This window comes from Callorhinus ursinus, unplaced genomic scaffold, assembly GCF_003265705.2.
Source record: "Callorhinus ursinus isolate GAN/ISIS: 27379988/994484 unplaced genomic scaffold, GSC_fseal_2.0 scaffold19, whole genome shotgun sequence".
Classification (NCBI taxonomy): domain Eukaryota; kingdom Metazoa; phylum Chordata; class Mammalia; order Carnivora; family Otariidae; genus Callorhinus; species Callorhinus ursinus.
In genome coordinates, this window is record NW_027397081.1 from 21142333 (window position 1) to 21157265 (window position 14933).

The 14933-nt window shown below is 54.3% G+C and overlaps 1 protein-coding gene across 17 annotated transcripts in view; it reads left to right on the forward strand.

Annotated features, from left to right (window-relative positions):
• Positions 1–14933, forward strand: part of PKNOX2 (PBX/knotted 1 homeobox 2) — a 303585-nt gene that overhangs the window by 220600 nt on the left and 68052 nt on the right. For all 17 annotated transcript variants that reach the window (XM_073903918.1, XM_073903926.1, XM_073903920.1 and 14 more), the window contains one exon: positions 5501–5609. In XM_073903918.1, the coding sequence (XP_073760019.1) occupies positions 5523–5609 (87 nt within the window). In that variant the 5' untranslated portion in view covers positions 5501–5522. The remainder of the gene's footprint in view (positions 1–5500; positions 5610–14933) is intronic.

Below are 14933 nucleotides of genomic sequence, written 5' to 3' on the forward strand. Positions count from 1 at the left end.
CTAGCCAACTCCTTCCCACCAACAACACTTTTTTTCCAGGCATAATTTATAGCAGCGGGGTGAATTTGTTTCCAAAAGATGAATATCACACTATCAGCAACAGCTGCCTCTCATTTTTATTTGTTTTTAAATTTGACTCAAAGTCCAATTCTCTATACACATCCGAGGCTGTAAATCCTAAGGCGACTGATTACATGATTTAGTAAACAGGTTCTATTATATAATGCAATTAAAGTGGGGCTCCGAAGCGCCACCTACAGGCCGCTTCTGGGAAGGGAGCTGGGCCGGAGACTATCATTTTGATCGAGGCTCTAGGTTGAAGGAAAATAAACGGGATTGCGCCAGGGCTGAGGCGGGTGCTCCTGAGGGAGACGTTGCAGCCAGCCAGGTTACTAATGCAGCCTTTTGGACCCTCCTGCTGAGTTCACTCTGTTATTTCAGCCTCCTGCGAATCTGTCTAGACGTCAGAACCCAGGCGTGGGTAGCGGCTCAGACGGCCCCCTCCCAGGCCTGGGGTTAGAGGGTGGGATGGTAGCCACCTGGGGGCTCCTGGGCTGGGGGTGGTGAGGAGGGCCCCTGGCTCTCCGGCCTCAGGGGCCTCCCTCCCTCACTCTCGAATGGGAAGTGAGGAGGCGAAGATGTGAGCTGGCTAGCCTTTGAGATGAAGCTACAAGCCAACTATTTCCATTCCATTCAACAAAGCTCGTGTTGAGGGCTAACCATGGGCAAAGACTTTGAGAATATTCTGGTGAAATCCCTCATTTTGCAGTCCAAGAGGGGAACGTGACTTGTACTGGCCACAGGTAAGCGGCAGAGCTAGATGAGGAATCCAGACTTTTTGACCCTGAGCACAGGCTTCAATCATGGGAATTTACAAAAGAGGAAATTGAGGCCCAGGCAGGGGATGGGACTTCCACAGCCTCTACTTGTAGCCAGGGAAGGAAAATAATGAAAATCCTGCTGGTGTGTGTCAGAGGACAGAAGAGAAGGGCTTCTATGGGGCCCTCTGCAGTGTGTCTTAGCTTCCTTTCTGGGGAAGAAAGGAACACAGGGAGGAAGGAAGACAGACCCAGGGCCAATGCTCCCTCCCCTCACCCCTCTGCCCTAAACTACAACACTCTTCAGATGAATCAAGTTCTGGGGCCTCAAGGATTCTAGCTTCTCCAAAGAACTTTTGTAAGCCTAGGTCCCACACATATAACTGAGGAGAGGATGAAGGGACTTTCTTCCCTGGGCGCTAAGCGAGACACTGGACCAGAAGGGGGTGGGGCAGAGATGGATGAAGAAAACAGGACTGTCAGAGTCCAAAAGGGTGGAAATACATCCACGCCTCGGCCGGTGCCCACCCTCCGCCCAGTCTCCCACCTAGGGCAAGGTGCAACTGTGAGGAGCCGAAGGGAAGCTGGTCCCGCCCCCCTCCCTAAGCGGGTCCGGACGTGATGTAGTCTCAGCTAGGGTCAGAGGGCAAGAACAAATGCTGTCGCTGTCGGACCAGCTGGCCAGAGAGCTCCCAATTAGACTTTATTTCTCATCCTTAAGGCCCTGAGCCCCCAACCCCAGCACCCCAGCCCAATTACTGCCGGGCAGCATTAACCCCTTGGTGCCCCAGGCCGTTAATGGAATGTTAATTGGTCTAATGGGTTTCATGTCAACAAGTCCTAATGAGCTCCTTCCTAACGAGCTCCCTGATTTTTTTCTAAGCCTGTTTGTCAACACACTGGAGTTTGGGCTACAGACCCAGGGCCTCACCTTGCAGGGCTGGGGGGAGCAAGCGTTGAGGAGACGGGGAGTGGGTGCTCCTGGGCTGCCCATTCCTACTTCCTAAAGGGGTGTCTTTTTATCCCCCCTCACCCACCCCCAAACTGTGCAACACGGCCTTACTGGGCTCCGGAGCTCTGCAAAGTGGTGGCTTTAGCTCCTTTTGATATCAGTGACACGAATTATTTCTTCTTGGATATCATTGTGGGGTTGAATGTTGCGTTAGGGGATTTTTCCCCACCTCCCAGCTGTCCTATAATAAATGTTTTCAGCATTAAGAACAATCTTTTGACATGAGCCTGCCCTCGACGGGAAGTCTCTCAGTGGTAAATCATTCCCTGTGCGTCCTCCATTTGCAGGCTCGGGTGTTCTCCCTTGAGTGCCCTGGTGTCAGGTAACAGAGCGCTGGGTCCTCTGCACGGGGCCAAGCAGCCTCTCTGAGCCACTGACAAGTAAGTGCTGGAAGCCCCAGGCTGGGTTTCTAGAGCGCAGGCCTGCTGCTCCCCTCCGTACTCCCAAAGAAAGTGCAAAAAGGGGCCAGGTACCCACCCAGGGATTGCGCAGGAGTTCCCCCCACCCACTATGGAGTCTCGCCGGTCCAGTTTCAGATGAGAGAAGCTGGATTCCCCTTTCCTCTCCAGGGTCGTTCCATGCATCCCTCAGCCCTGCCCAGCCCCCCAAGCCTAGCCAGCGGGCTTCCCCAAGGATGGGGGAGTGCCTGTGCTTGTGGAGTGGTGTGAAGACAAGAGCAAGCTTCCGGAGATGGGTGTGGGGTCTCCCCCAGTGTCTCCTTACCAGAGGCTTCTGTGCCTGAGTGAGCAGAGAACCGATGAAACTTAAGCCCCTGATGAAAAGTCCTCCTGTTCTCTGGCAGGAGAAGCCCCCAGAGGGCAATGGGTTAGTGGCCTAGTGGCCTGTGGTGACCCCAGAGAGGGGGAGGGGAGGGGCAAAGGCCATCTGGGTCCTCAGAAAATTGTCCTTGTGTCCTCTGGTGAGGCGGGTCTGGCCCCTGCTCACAGCCCGACAGACTCCAGACTGAAAAATCTCCTCTCAGCCTGGGCGCCGGGGGTTGCTTCTGGCTGCAGACCGCTTTTACCCATCTCTCCTTGCCTCCAGGCTGGGTAGCCCTCCTGCCAAGTTGCAAATATTTCTAGGGACAACAACTCTAAAATGACCCTACCTCCCATGCATTGGACAGTGAACAAAAGAATGCAGATTAAAGCCCCCTCTCTCTAGCCCCAATCCTCCCAATTGAGCGTCCGCTGCTCTGCCTTTACTGGGTTTCTCATCCGTGGAATGAGGTTACCCCAAGACCCAAACCCAAGGTTAAAGGGAACCAGTTGCCCCTAAGAGGGGAAAGAAACCGCCTAGTGAGAGCTCCCACCCCAGACTCTGCCCCCAGGCTCCCTCTTCTGGAGGCTTCTGGCATTACAGCCCCAAAGTGGTTCACTTTCTCCCCGGCCAAGGAGCGTCCAAGACTGGAGCTCCAGGGAAGAGGTCCTGAGGCCCCAACCAAAGTGACCTCGTCTGCCAGAGTTCCAGGAAACGCTGAGCCTAACACACCCCCTGAAATATCCCGATTTCCTTTTGTCCCTCAGGGTCCAGAAGAGATTCCACACCCATTTTAATCTCTGAAACGTCTTAATTCTGAAAGTTTCTTCTGACAGCTCAAGGAGTCTCTATCCTCTTTTTGCCTCGGGAACCCTTTCCACTCTGCTCTTGCCTTCCTTGGATGTTTACTGCCACCCAGACAAAGAGCCAGCCTCGAACAGCAGGCATTGGTTCTCCCGCCTGAAGTGACTGGCTCCCCCGAGGGCTCCCTCCTGACACTCTTTGCATAAATAAAGCATGGATCTGGGGGCCTCATGTGTGCGTGAGGTGGGGAGACCCTGAGTGTTTCTGCTGCACAGACACCCTGGTGTCTTTGGTAAGCCAGGGTAGGCAAGGTGTAGGTAGCAGAGAGGTCAAAGGGAATGCCCTGCAGGCACAGCAGAAGCGCTCTCTGCCTCCGCGGTCTCCTCCAGAACCTTCATCTCTCCCTCTTCTGGCCCGCTGCGCCATCACCTCCCGACTGGTAACACTCCCTGGAGAGGAGATCTTGCCTCCTTTCGTTCATCCTCCCACACCTCCTAGCTCTTTGCTTATAGTTGACACTTGACAAATAGTCCTTGAATGAACACCTACATGCCCAGCGCTCCTGCACGCACTTAAGGTCAAAGCATAGTTAGTGCGCAGACTCAGGTCAGGCCAGGCTTGCTGCTTCCTCCTCTTCCTGAAAAATAACCAAACACTCTCTCTCTCTCTCTCTCTCTCTCTCACACACACACACACACACACACACACCCCTCTCAGGGCTCTGGAGACCAGCCCCTTCCCTTAGGCAGCTCCAAACACCCTCAGGTCACCCCAGAATTCACATATATGAACATTTCAGAAGACCCTAGGGAAGGCGTGGGAGGGCATCAGTGGGTTGAGGATGGAGCCCCACAGTGCCCTCAGGGAGAGGGGAGGGAAGGTCTGAGTCTGTGCTCTCAGATGTTTCTAGCTCATCAGCACCCTTCAACCAGGAGAAGGACAAGTCCCTCCCCCCACAGAGGTGCTTAGGAGTTTCCAGGCCCCACGATGGACAGGCCTTCGGCGGGCAACAAGCCCACGGTTTCCAGCTCTAAATATTTCAGGGCATCTAGTGTAGCTCAACAGCTTTCTGGGCATTCCGTTTCCTTGGGAGGGGGGGCGGGTATTGCCAGGCTGTCTCCACTTACAGCACCACGTTGCATTTCAAGAAGAAACCTTGAGGCCCAGGAAGGGCAGCTCACTTACTGGTGATGGGTAGGGGGACAGCGGGGGACAAGGCACGGGGAGATTCGGGTCCAATCCCTGCTTCACTAGCACCGCCCCGCCCCCACCACACACACATCATTCCTCTTGGCCTCTGTCTCCTCCTCTGTAAGAGGGGGTGGGCTTGGCTCTGCTCTTCTGGCCCCAGGTGCCGGGGACTCTACTGAACGCAGGCTAAGGAGGCTTACTTAAAAGAATGTTGCAGACACATCCATATGCCCACAGTCACAAGCACACACCTAGAAAGACTCGGCAAGTGACGGTGGGCTCACCCAGGCTCTCGGACGTCCCCCAGCCTCCTTCCCTTCCCTGAAGACCAACTGGTCGCCCTGCGCTGCCGGCTCCACCCTCCAGTCTCCGGGAGCCGACCTGCGCCCCCACCTCCCTTTTCGGCCACTAGGGGGTGTGGCGAGCACACCTGGGAGGGGTTAGTCTGCGCTTCGCAGACCCTGGGGCCGGGAGGTGGGACTTGGAAGGGGAAGGGCAGGAGGCTTCCTGCCCCTGCGGGCGCAGGTGGCTGTTCCAGAAGCCTGGGCAAGGGCCAGCGCCCTTGTCTTGTGGGATACCCGAATGGCCGCCAATGCCCTGTGCTGCCACCAGCCAGGCTCCCCTACTCCTTCCTCTCCCCAGCCACCAGGCCCCAGCTGATGCTGAACAAAGACGAGGCTACGTGGGTACAGGTTGTTTCACGTGTAATTTGAATATCGTTTCTTTCAAGTCAAAAGAGCACAGCAAGCCCCTCCCCACCCTTAGCTCTCTGTTTGTTCCCCTAAAGGGCCTCCAGCGCTTGTTGTAGCCCCTCAGTCCAGGTGGCCCAGCCTGAGAAAACCTCGAGAGCCGGCGGGTCCCCAGGGCTACCCGCGCTCAGCCTATTAACGGTGCGGCCCCCTTTCTCCTGCCACAGATCCTCGATGTGAATCAATCCCATGATGCAACATGCCTCCCCAGCCCCCGCTCTGACGATGATGGCCACGCAGAATGTCCCTCCCCCACCCTACCAGGACAGCCCGCAGGTGAGTGTCGACTGACCAGATGATGGGAAAGGGGGTGGCCTTCCCCGGGCGGGACAGAGCGAGGTCTCCCCCAGCTGTCTCCTGGCCACTCTCCGGGCTCTTCACACCCCCCGCCCCCGGCTCTGGAGAGCTGGCCAACACAGACCCCCGGAGGGGCCGCTGCGTTTGACAAAGTGGGGTTCAGATCCTACTTGAGTAGCTCTGTCACCAACATCTGGGACCCTCGTCTGGAGCGCCCAGTCATGGTCCTGCCCCCACCCTCACCCTGCTTCCCACTCGGAGCAGATATCAGACAAATGCACCCAACCCCTCACTCAGGGAGATCCAGATGCAGGTAAATCAAGTCCGCTTTTGAGTATCTGGGGAAACCTTAATTAGGGGTTCCTTTGTACTAGATCCCCCCATTTACCGGTCACTGGAGCCCTTTTGTCCCATCCTTCTCTGCCTGCCCATCCCAGGAATCGCCCCTCTGTTCAGGATTCTGTCGGCTTCTTGCTAGAAAAAGGCCAGGACTGCATCTCTACGTCCTCCAGCCCTTTCCCTCGGTTCCCAGTTTCCATCCCTCCGCTCAGACCCAGCAGCCCCCCGAGCTCTCCTGAGACTCCATCCTGGTCGCACCTCTTAAGAAGGTGGCATCTTCACGCTGTCTTCCTATTGTCTCCTCTCCTCCTTCTAGAGGCCTGGCCCAGCTTTGGTGGGTTGGGCTCCCCCCGGTTCTTTAGATCCATCACTTCAGACCCGTGCTTCCCCCCGCGCGCACCTCTCTCCCCACTTGGTTCTCTGGAGACCCTGAGTTAGTTACGCGGTTTGTCACAGGAGCGTCGGTTCCCCGGCCCTTACCTCCACTTCCTCCTATTTTCTCTACGCCGGTCTCTCAAGTCAGTATGACTCCAGGAAGGGTTTACTGAGTATCTGCGATGTGAAATGCAGCTAGCTAGAACCCTCGTTCACTCATTCACTCAACAAACGCTCAGTGAGAGCCTACTGTGCACCCGGGATCCAGCAGCCGGTCTTTGCTCTGATGCCCCTTCCTCCTGAGCCTTTCACACACAGCCGTTCTCAGGGACCACGTGGAAGATCTGTGCAGCGCTCGAGGGCTACTAAGGTGCAGCACAGGGTGAGCAGACTTTTGCTCACATTAGGTCCTAGGATCCTGACACCCCCAGCCTGGTGCGAGCATGTAGTGGCTGCACCATCCATCCCTGTTTCCCACCCCTACCCCCCACCCCGGGAAATCACCACTTTCCAGAACGTCCAGCAGGCAGACCACCACGGACTCCTCTCCCCTCACCCCCGAAAATTCAAAAGCACTTGTCATTCCCCGACCTTCGAGCACACATCCTTTTTTTTTTTAAGATTTTGTTTATTTATTTATTTATTTGAGAGAGAGAGAGAGAGAGAGAGAGAGAGAGAGAAACAGCATGAGAGGGGAGAGGGTCAGAGGGAGAAGCAGGCTCCCTGCTGAGCTGGGAGCCCGATGAGGGACTCCATCCCGGGACTCTGGGATCATGACCTGAGCCGAAGGCAGTCGCTTAACCGACTGAGCCACCCAGGCACCCGAGCACACATCCTTTTACCCCCACCCGTACCCCAACATATCAATTCCATGCCTTCCTCAGCTCTCCCCAACCTAGCCTCCTATGTGGCCAACCTTCTGCCCACGTCAGTAGCTTTCCACGAATGACTGCAGGGGTAGACTCGGCATTTACATGGTTCCTCCATTTGAAAGCTTCCAGGCCTGCAGCACTACGTAAGGACCCTCCCCCCCAGAGTCGGAAGGAAGTGCAGGAGGCCTGGACTGGGGAGACCTAGGAGCCTAGGGGCCGTAATGGGGAACTAGCTTCCTCCTCCCTCAGTAGACACAGGCATCATTCTCTCATCTGCTCAGGCAGTGTTGGGGACCCCCAGGGTCCCGAGAAAGAGGCAGGCACTTTGGCTCCGTTTCTTTTGTGGTCGGATCCTGCTCTCCTAGCTCCACAGTAGAAATGGCGAACGGACATGGGGTCACTTCCTATCCTCAGCAGGTGGTGGGTGCGAAGGCCTCATACGCAAGGCTCAGGGACAGCCGAGGGCAGGGCCAAGAAGTCAGAGAGCATTGGACTGGCATGGCTGGTGGCCGCTGCCTCCCTTCCGCCCGCCCCAAGCCTTGTTTTGCCTGCTGGGGCAGCTGGGAGAAGGCTGGGTTTGGTGGGGATTAGCAAGAGTGCGGCAGCAGGGCCTCTGTGGTCCAAGAATGCGGATCCGGGTGTAGTTAAGTACAGGAGCCTAATTGAATTCTCAGCATACAGCTGAGAACTAATACATCCCAGCTGCTGAGGGACGTGATGGAGGTAGGGCCACAGCTCTCGGGCACTCAGCCCCCCGGAAGTCACCGGTGAGCGGCTCGAGTCTTTTGGGGGGAGGAAGGGAGGGTCCAGGTCCCCATCTAGGGCCTCAGAGTAGACACCCTGGGCACGACTGTGCAAGGCTCTCCTCTCTTAGGAGCCACCAGTACTTCACCATAGAAAATCCATTTACAGCAAAGGAATACTTTGCCCTGAGGAAGCCACACATCTATTTGTAACCCCGGGGCCCAGGAAAGAGGTGTCTGACAGCAAGTGCCAGTGTCCCCGGTCAAGTGACTAAGCCAAAGTCTGGGGTCCTTATGGCCTTGGCTAGGCCACTAGGCTATGGCTGGATTGCCATGGGCCTTCCCTGAGCCAACCCGGTTCCCAAAGAGACTGATCAGGATGGGGGCTTGTGGGGAGTCATTCGGGCATTGACGACATGGGCGGGATGGAAGAGGTGAGTGAGAGCCCCAGACCAAGGACCTCTGACTCATGGGGGAAGGCTGTTCTCTGCAGAGAGAACTAGACTTTGAGGCCGATTGGCTCTTGGGGAGGGGCCCTTTCTCCACACTCTTTGGGGGCTTCTAGGAGGGGCTCCCACATAAGAATGTCTTCTATGTGAGTCTTCTGCTGGGGAACTTGCTGTGATCCTCCTGCCTTCTTCCCTTTCTGCTTCCAAGAGGCTGAACCCAGCTTCCCAGGGGAAGCCCTGCTCCATTGCCCTCATCATGCTCATTATCCTAGAGAACCAGCTATTCTCTGACACTCAATGTCCTCAGGAAAGCGGGCCTAATAAGAACATGGGTCAGGCACACAGGGGAGTCCCTTCCTAAACGGGGCTCTCTGAAAAGGATTCCCCACTTCCTCCGATTCCTTTAGGTCTAATCTCATTACTTTTGGATCCGGTATGACTTGTTTCCTCAAGGCCTGGACAGCAGAGCACATCTCTATATCACCTCCTTGGAAACCCAGTTTCTTCCACAGGCAAAAACGGACAGTCTCTGATACGAAGTCCCCAAAATGAAAAAGGAAGCGAGAAGCAGAGCCCTTCCTCTGAGACCCATGCAATCGTTTTAATAATGTTCCCGTTGTGCTAAGGGCTAGCAATACCGAGCATAATCTATTCAAATGCACAGGAGAATCTCACTTTGGAAAATTAGGAATCTGCATTAAAAAATTCCCAAGCCCCGGACCTTCTTTATAATAAATTAGAATTTTTTTTTTCAAGGCAAGTTCTTAACTTGGCAATTTCATTTTTGAAGTTTGGGGAATAAAGTTATTAAAAATGAGGGAGGCTTTTTTTTCTTCCCATTTCAGGAGAGTAGCATTAATGGTTATGGCCCCCTGCTATCTGGGCACAAGCCAAGTGGTATGATGGCCAAGCAGCTTCGGGCCCCTCTCTTCTGTTTCAGTCCATCCTGGAAAAACCCTGCAATTACTTGTAAGGATGTCACTGTTTATTGGGCACTAAAGGCCGACCATGAGTTTAGAAGGTGCAAACCCAACAACCCACTGGAAGCCTTCCTGTGGTCAGCTTCCTTCTGGTGGCTTCTGGTTAACTTCTGTTAGAGTCACAGCGCCCTCTACTGTCTGGCCACAGTACCTCGATTCCAGCGTGGTCTAGCTGGGTCCTCGATCTTCACGTTCTGCCCTGAGAGGTAGGGGCAAGTCCGTGGGGACTGAGGATTTCTACAATGATTGTTTAATGAAAACATTGTCTCCAGGGAGACCTGGATATGAGCTAGGTGTGTGGTCCCCCCCGTTCAATATATGCTGTTAATTCCTACCCGACTCTCTTTCCCTCTTCTACGTTCCTGCAGCAGCCTGGCCATCTGTCACCTGGACTTTCCCAGCCCCCTCCTCCCACCGCCCCAACCCCCCACCTGCTCTTAACAGAACTCTAAAAGCTATTCTCTCTACTATTCTCCCCTCCCAGCAAGTCCCCCTCCCAGACTTGTCGAGGTAACACCGCCACCCGCTCACGCCTGGGTGTATACCCTCCCTTCATGGACTCTGTCTCCACCTCTGAATGTCCTTCAAGTTCTTCCCCTTCTGGAAGACTCCAGATGCAATGTCACCACCGAGCAAAGTTCTCCCTTCTGCATTTCCACCAGCAATTTCAGGAAAGCACTGGGATCTAGTAGTGAAAGCAACATCTTCCCCTCCCTCGCCTTCCCCCCACACACCAACGCCTGCTAGCAGCACCCTCCCCCCACGCTTCCTCAAACACAGACACATACCTACCGTTCCACAAATATCTTTGCCCTTGGCTTATAGGCAAGACAAATATTTTATCTGGTCTATTTGTGTGTGTATTCAATGTTTAGTATTCCTCTGTCTGCGTGTCCCCAGCATGTCGGGCTGCGTGAGCGTTTGACCAGAAAGCAGACGTCCTGGCAGGTCCCAGTCTGTCCCACTAGGCGCAGCCCCCCTGTGGGGGTGGGCACCCAGTTACCACTTTAGGAACAAACTGGTACGTAAAGATGACTTGGTGATGGGCGATGTTAAAAAGGTTTTGGTCGTTCACCCAAGATGCAGCCTCATTAGTGAGCAGAAGGAGGCAAGGCGGGCAAAGTCAGAACCCCTCTCTCAGGACCCGGATGGGAAGCTCATTTCAGAAGATAGACACACATTGGCTTGGGACCCTTTGGCAAAAGCTGTGTTCCTCTGTCCCCCTCCATCCTCCCGTGACCCTCAGAGTGAGGAGGCTGGTGCTCAGGACCTAGAAAACTGTGCCTGGAGATCTGGGGTCAAAATGATGCTGTCTCACCTGTCCTGCAAGAGGACGGCGAAGGCTCGGCCAGCCATGTCCCGGGAAGGTCAGACCCAGCCAGACCCGCCTCTCTTGCCCCAACCCCACCCCCCACCACCAAGTACCTTCTTTCCCTCCCTGTCACAGCACCATTCCCACTCTGGGCAGGGCCAGGGGAGCAGACGTCCTGGGGAAGCTCGATGGGCTTTGATCAGTCATTAGGATCCCCATGCTGGTTTCATTAGCTGGAGGCAGAGGGGGTGGCTGGGGCCCCTGGCTGTGAATGGCCCCCAGCCAGGCCATGCAGCTGTGCTGGGCAGAGCGAGTTCAGATGTTTTCACACTTTACATTCCTCTCATCTCTTTGAGGGCTGGAGCCCCCTGCCTTTCACTTTGCAGCAATAGAGTGAATTCAGCAGCTTTGAAAGCCCCCCCTAAGCCTTTTCTGTGGCCGTGATTGACGGCTCCCTCCGCCTCTGGGGGCAACACCCCAGGGACCATATGGGCGACCTGCCTTCCCCAGCTTTGACTCATCAAAATGGACTCTTCTCTTTCTTTTTTTTATTTTTTGCTGGGCCTTTCTTCTCTTTGTGCAGTGACCTCTGTCCCTGGCCTGCTTGGGCCACCCATGTGTTTCAGCTGGACATATCCCTGAACTCCAACTCACTCAAGACCTACATGCCTCATTGTGTCAAAGGCAAAACAACCTATAGGTCTGACCAGGGGGCCTTCGTGCTCCCACTTAGGAGGTGGTGGGCTGGCAATATGACTTTTAAGCTTGTGAAGAAATACTCCACTGGCCTTGTCTAGGTTTTTTTATTTGATGAACTTATACGTGAATTCTGAAATTTACCCAAAACACAGAGATTTAATTGTCTATCCTCTTGCCTCCAAGCAGGGTGAGTGCCCCAAACAGCTACAAAAATAGTTAATGGCCCAAGTATACAAAGCTTAAAATAAATCAGGGAACAGGTGATCAAAGTCTGCAGCAGGCCCGAGGAGCACTTGAACTTGCCTTGCCTCCCTTTCTGGTGTCATCTTCTGGTGTAGGTGTCTACAGGGTCTAGAGGGAGGGGGACGGGTGAGTGAGGGCCCAAGGGTGCTTGTTGTCCTTGGAGTTTGTGGTCCGGAGGAGTGGGAGGACCCCCACATGGCAGAAATTCAGGAATCCTAGGCCTTGTCCCAGTCCCACTGCTGATGCTTTAGATACACTGAGGTCAGTCATTTCAGCACGACTTCTTCCATCCACGCATCCATTCAATAAATACCGAGTGCTTTCTGTGAGCTTGCAGACCTTTTGCTAAGTACTAGACATATAAAATGTATAGTTCCTGACCTAATGGAGTTTGTAGTCCATTTGCTTCTGCATCCGTAAAATGGGAACAATGTGTGCCCTCCCCAGCCCACAGGAGTGTTGAAAGCGTGGGCAGGAAAAGCAGAGTGATCTTTCCTGGCCTCTTTACCCCCGTGACCCTGACGCTGAGTATTCACTCACTCTCTTCTGTACATCTTCAGTAGCCAAGATTGCACTGAACTTTCATTACTCTGCTTTTTATTAGGAATATGATAGGCATATCAAATATGTTTCTAGCTGTGAACATACCCCCTTGCACGCACAGGCACACACATGTGCACACACACACACGCACGCACACACCAGGCCCAAGGAGGCACACCTACACTGAGATTCTGATACACCCACTAACGGACCTCCTGGAAATCACTGGTTTGGGACTGTAATACAAGTGAGGGGTTCTCCAGAGATGGTTGGGAAGGGTGGAGAGCAGATAGTTGTCCAGAAAGGGCCCAAAGCTAGGAAGTGAGGCTCAGATTTAAGTTCACAACCTTGGGCGCCTGGGTGGCTCAGTTGGTTAAGCGACTGCCTTCGGCTCAGGTCATGATCCTGGAGTCCCGGGATCGAGTCCCGCATCGGGCTCCCTGCTCAGCAGGGAGTCTGCTTCTCCCTCTGACCCTCTTCCCTCTCATGCTCTCTATCTCTCATTCTCTCTCTCTCAAATAAATAAATAAAATCTTTAAAAAAATAAATAAATAAGTTCACAACCTTGCCCCCATCAGCCACATGTCACTAATACCCCACAAGGGCAAGCAGGGCCAGTGAACATTTTACAAGCCTCATTTTGAAAACCACCGCCTACAAACCCTTTTAAGACTAATTAATTAACTAAGACCCCCTCATTTTACACCACAAAGTCATTTTTCTGTGGTTTGTTCTATCCAGTGGGCCCTGGGATCAGAATGTAGGTGATCTAGGCCTGCTGTTGCAGGAGCCCCTTCGAATCAGCTCTTCCCTTCCCTGTGCTGAAGGGTGGAGCGTGGGGACATTTATTGGAGGCCCTGTCAACCCCTCCCTTTTTTGGATCCCTGAACCTTTCGACACCTCTCTCACTCATCTGCTCGCTCAGTCAGTCAGTCGGGCATTTAACAAGCACACTGGGAGCCTCTCGTGAGCCAGGCATGGTAATGGTGGCTGGGACACCAGTCCACTCAGGAAGACAGACAATGAAGGGCCCCGAAGTGTTACAGACGTTAAGGTGAGAGGCATACACAGATGAGGAAGGGTCCAGGCGACCTAGGTCTGAGGAGTGTGGAGTGTTGGGAAAGGCTTCTTGGGAGACACACTCCTCCAGCTGAGTCTTGAAAGAGGGGTAGGATTACACATGGGAGGGAGGCAGGGCGGGGGAAACGTGGACATTTCCTGCTGACGCAGCTGTGGGAACAAAGGCAGGAGGATGTAAATCATCAGGCATGTTCGGGCAACCCTGCACGGTAGGGTCTGACCAGGGTACAACATAAGGAGAGGGCACTGTACCAGCAACAAGAGCAGGGTCAGGGAGCTGGTCCAGGCCTGGAGCACCCTGTGAGTTGTGCTCTCCCCACAGAAACATCATTTTTTGCCCTTGCCCCCTGCTGCCTCCCACCTGTTGAGGCCAAACCTGATGTTTACCAAATAGCTTCGAGCCCTGACCTCTTCCCAGGTCCTTGGACTCTCTCCTGTCGTGAGGGAACCAGATCCTGCCCGGCCAGCTTGCCCAAGCACCGCGGAGTGCCAGCTCCCAGGCAAGCCCAGCCCAGCCCCGCTGGAGCCTCAGCGGCCCCTAGTGGGCCAGGCCTTGCCGGGCCCCCCCCCCGTTCTCCAGAACACGATGCTTCCGTGGCCTGGCGTAGCAGGCACCGGGGATGGGCGGCTCCCACCTTGCCCGGGTCAGGTGGAAGGCTCAGAAGAGGGGTTGTCCTCTTTAGAGGAGTGGCCTTGCTGAGTCACTCTGAGAAGATGCAGGCCTGGGTCGTCCAGGGTTGGAAGAAAGGACTCTGTGAGAGGTTCTTGGGTATAGGAGTCACAAAGAGCAAGGCCACGCGTGGGGGGGAAGGGTGTGACATGGGCAACGTGGGTGCTGGGGCGTCTGCGGCAGGTATGGACAGGGAATGGAGTTTGGATCCGGAGGGAAGACTAGCAAAAAGGAACAATAAAAATGCTTAGAAACCAAGGTTTACTGAGCACTCACTGTGGGCCATTCACCCTCGCATATGGCTTCACTGTAGCCCTGGGAAAAAAGATTATTAGCTCCATTTGTACCTGATGGAGAAACTGAGGCTCAGAGGAACTGAGTCTCACAGTTCCTCTGGGAACTGTGGGCAGTTGTGGGAACTGCCCACAACACCATGGCCCCCTCTCCCTGGGCCTGAACCCAAGCCTGCCCCATTCCCCTGGGGGCTTGGAAGAGAGTGGGTTTCCTCCACAGGGGCAGGACCCCCTAGGCAGCCCATGGGACAGAAGCCAAAGAGGCTTGTGGATTCTATTAATGATAACTACCATATACTGTCTATTAAGTGCAACTGCTTCGCACGCATTATTTCATTTAATTCTAACAACCCTGCACCATAGGTATAGTTGCTCCCATTTTATAGGTGAGGGCCCTGGATCAGAAAGGTTGAGTAACTTGCCCAAGTAGCACAGGCAGAGCGTCACATCGAGAAGAAATGTTCCTGCTCGTATAGCCTACTTTGTCCCATTATCTCCAGCCCTGGGCTGGTTGCCCACCAGTCCCAGACAATATGTAGTCAGCAACTGTGACTTCTCTGCTGGGCCTGAGGCATCCAGTGTCAAGAAGGTAAACCTGCAGCCAAAAAGCTATCTTTGGATGGGAAGCTGACCTCCTCCACACCAGTCATCCCTGCATTCAAGAGATATTTTGGATACTCTCTCTATCAAACCCTGAGGCTACAA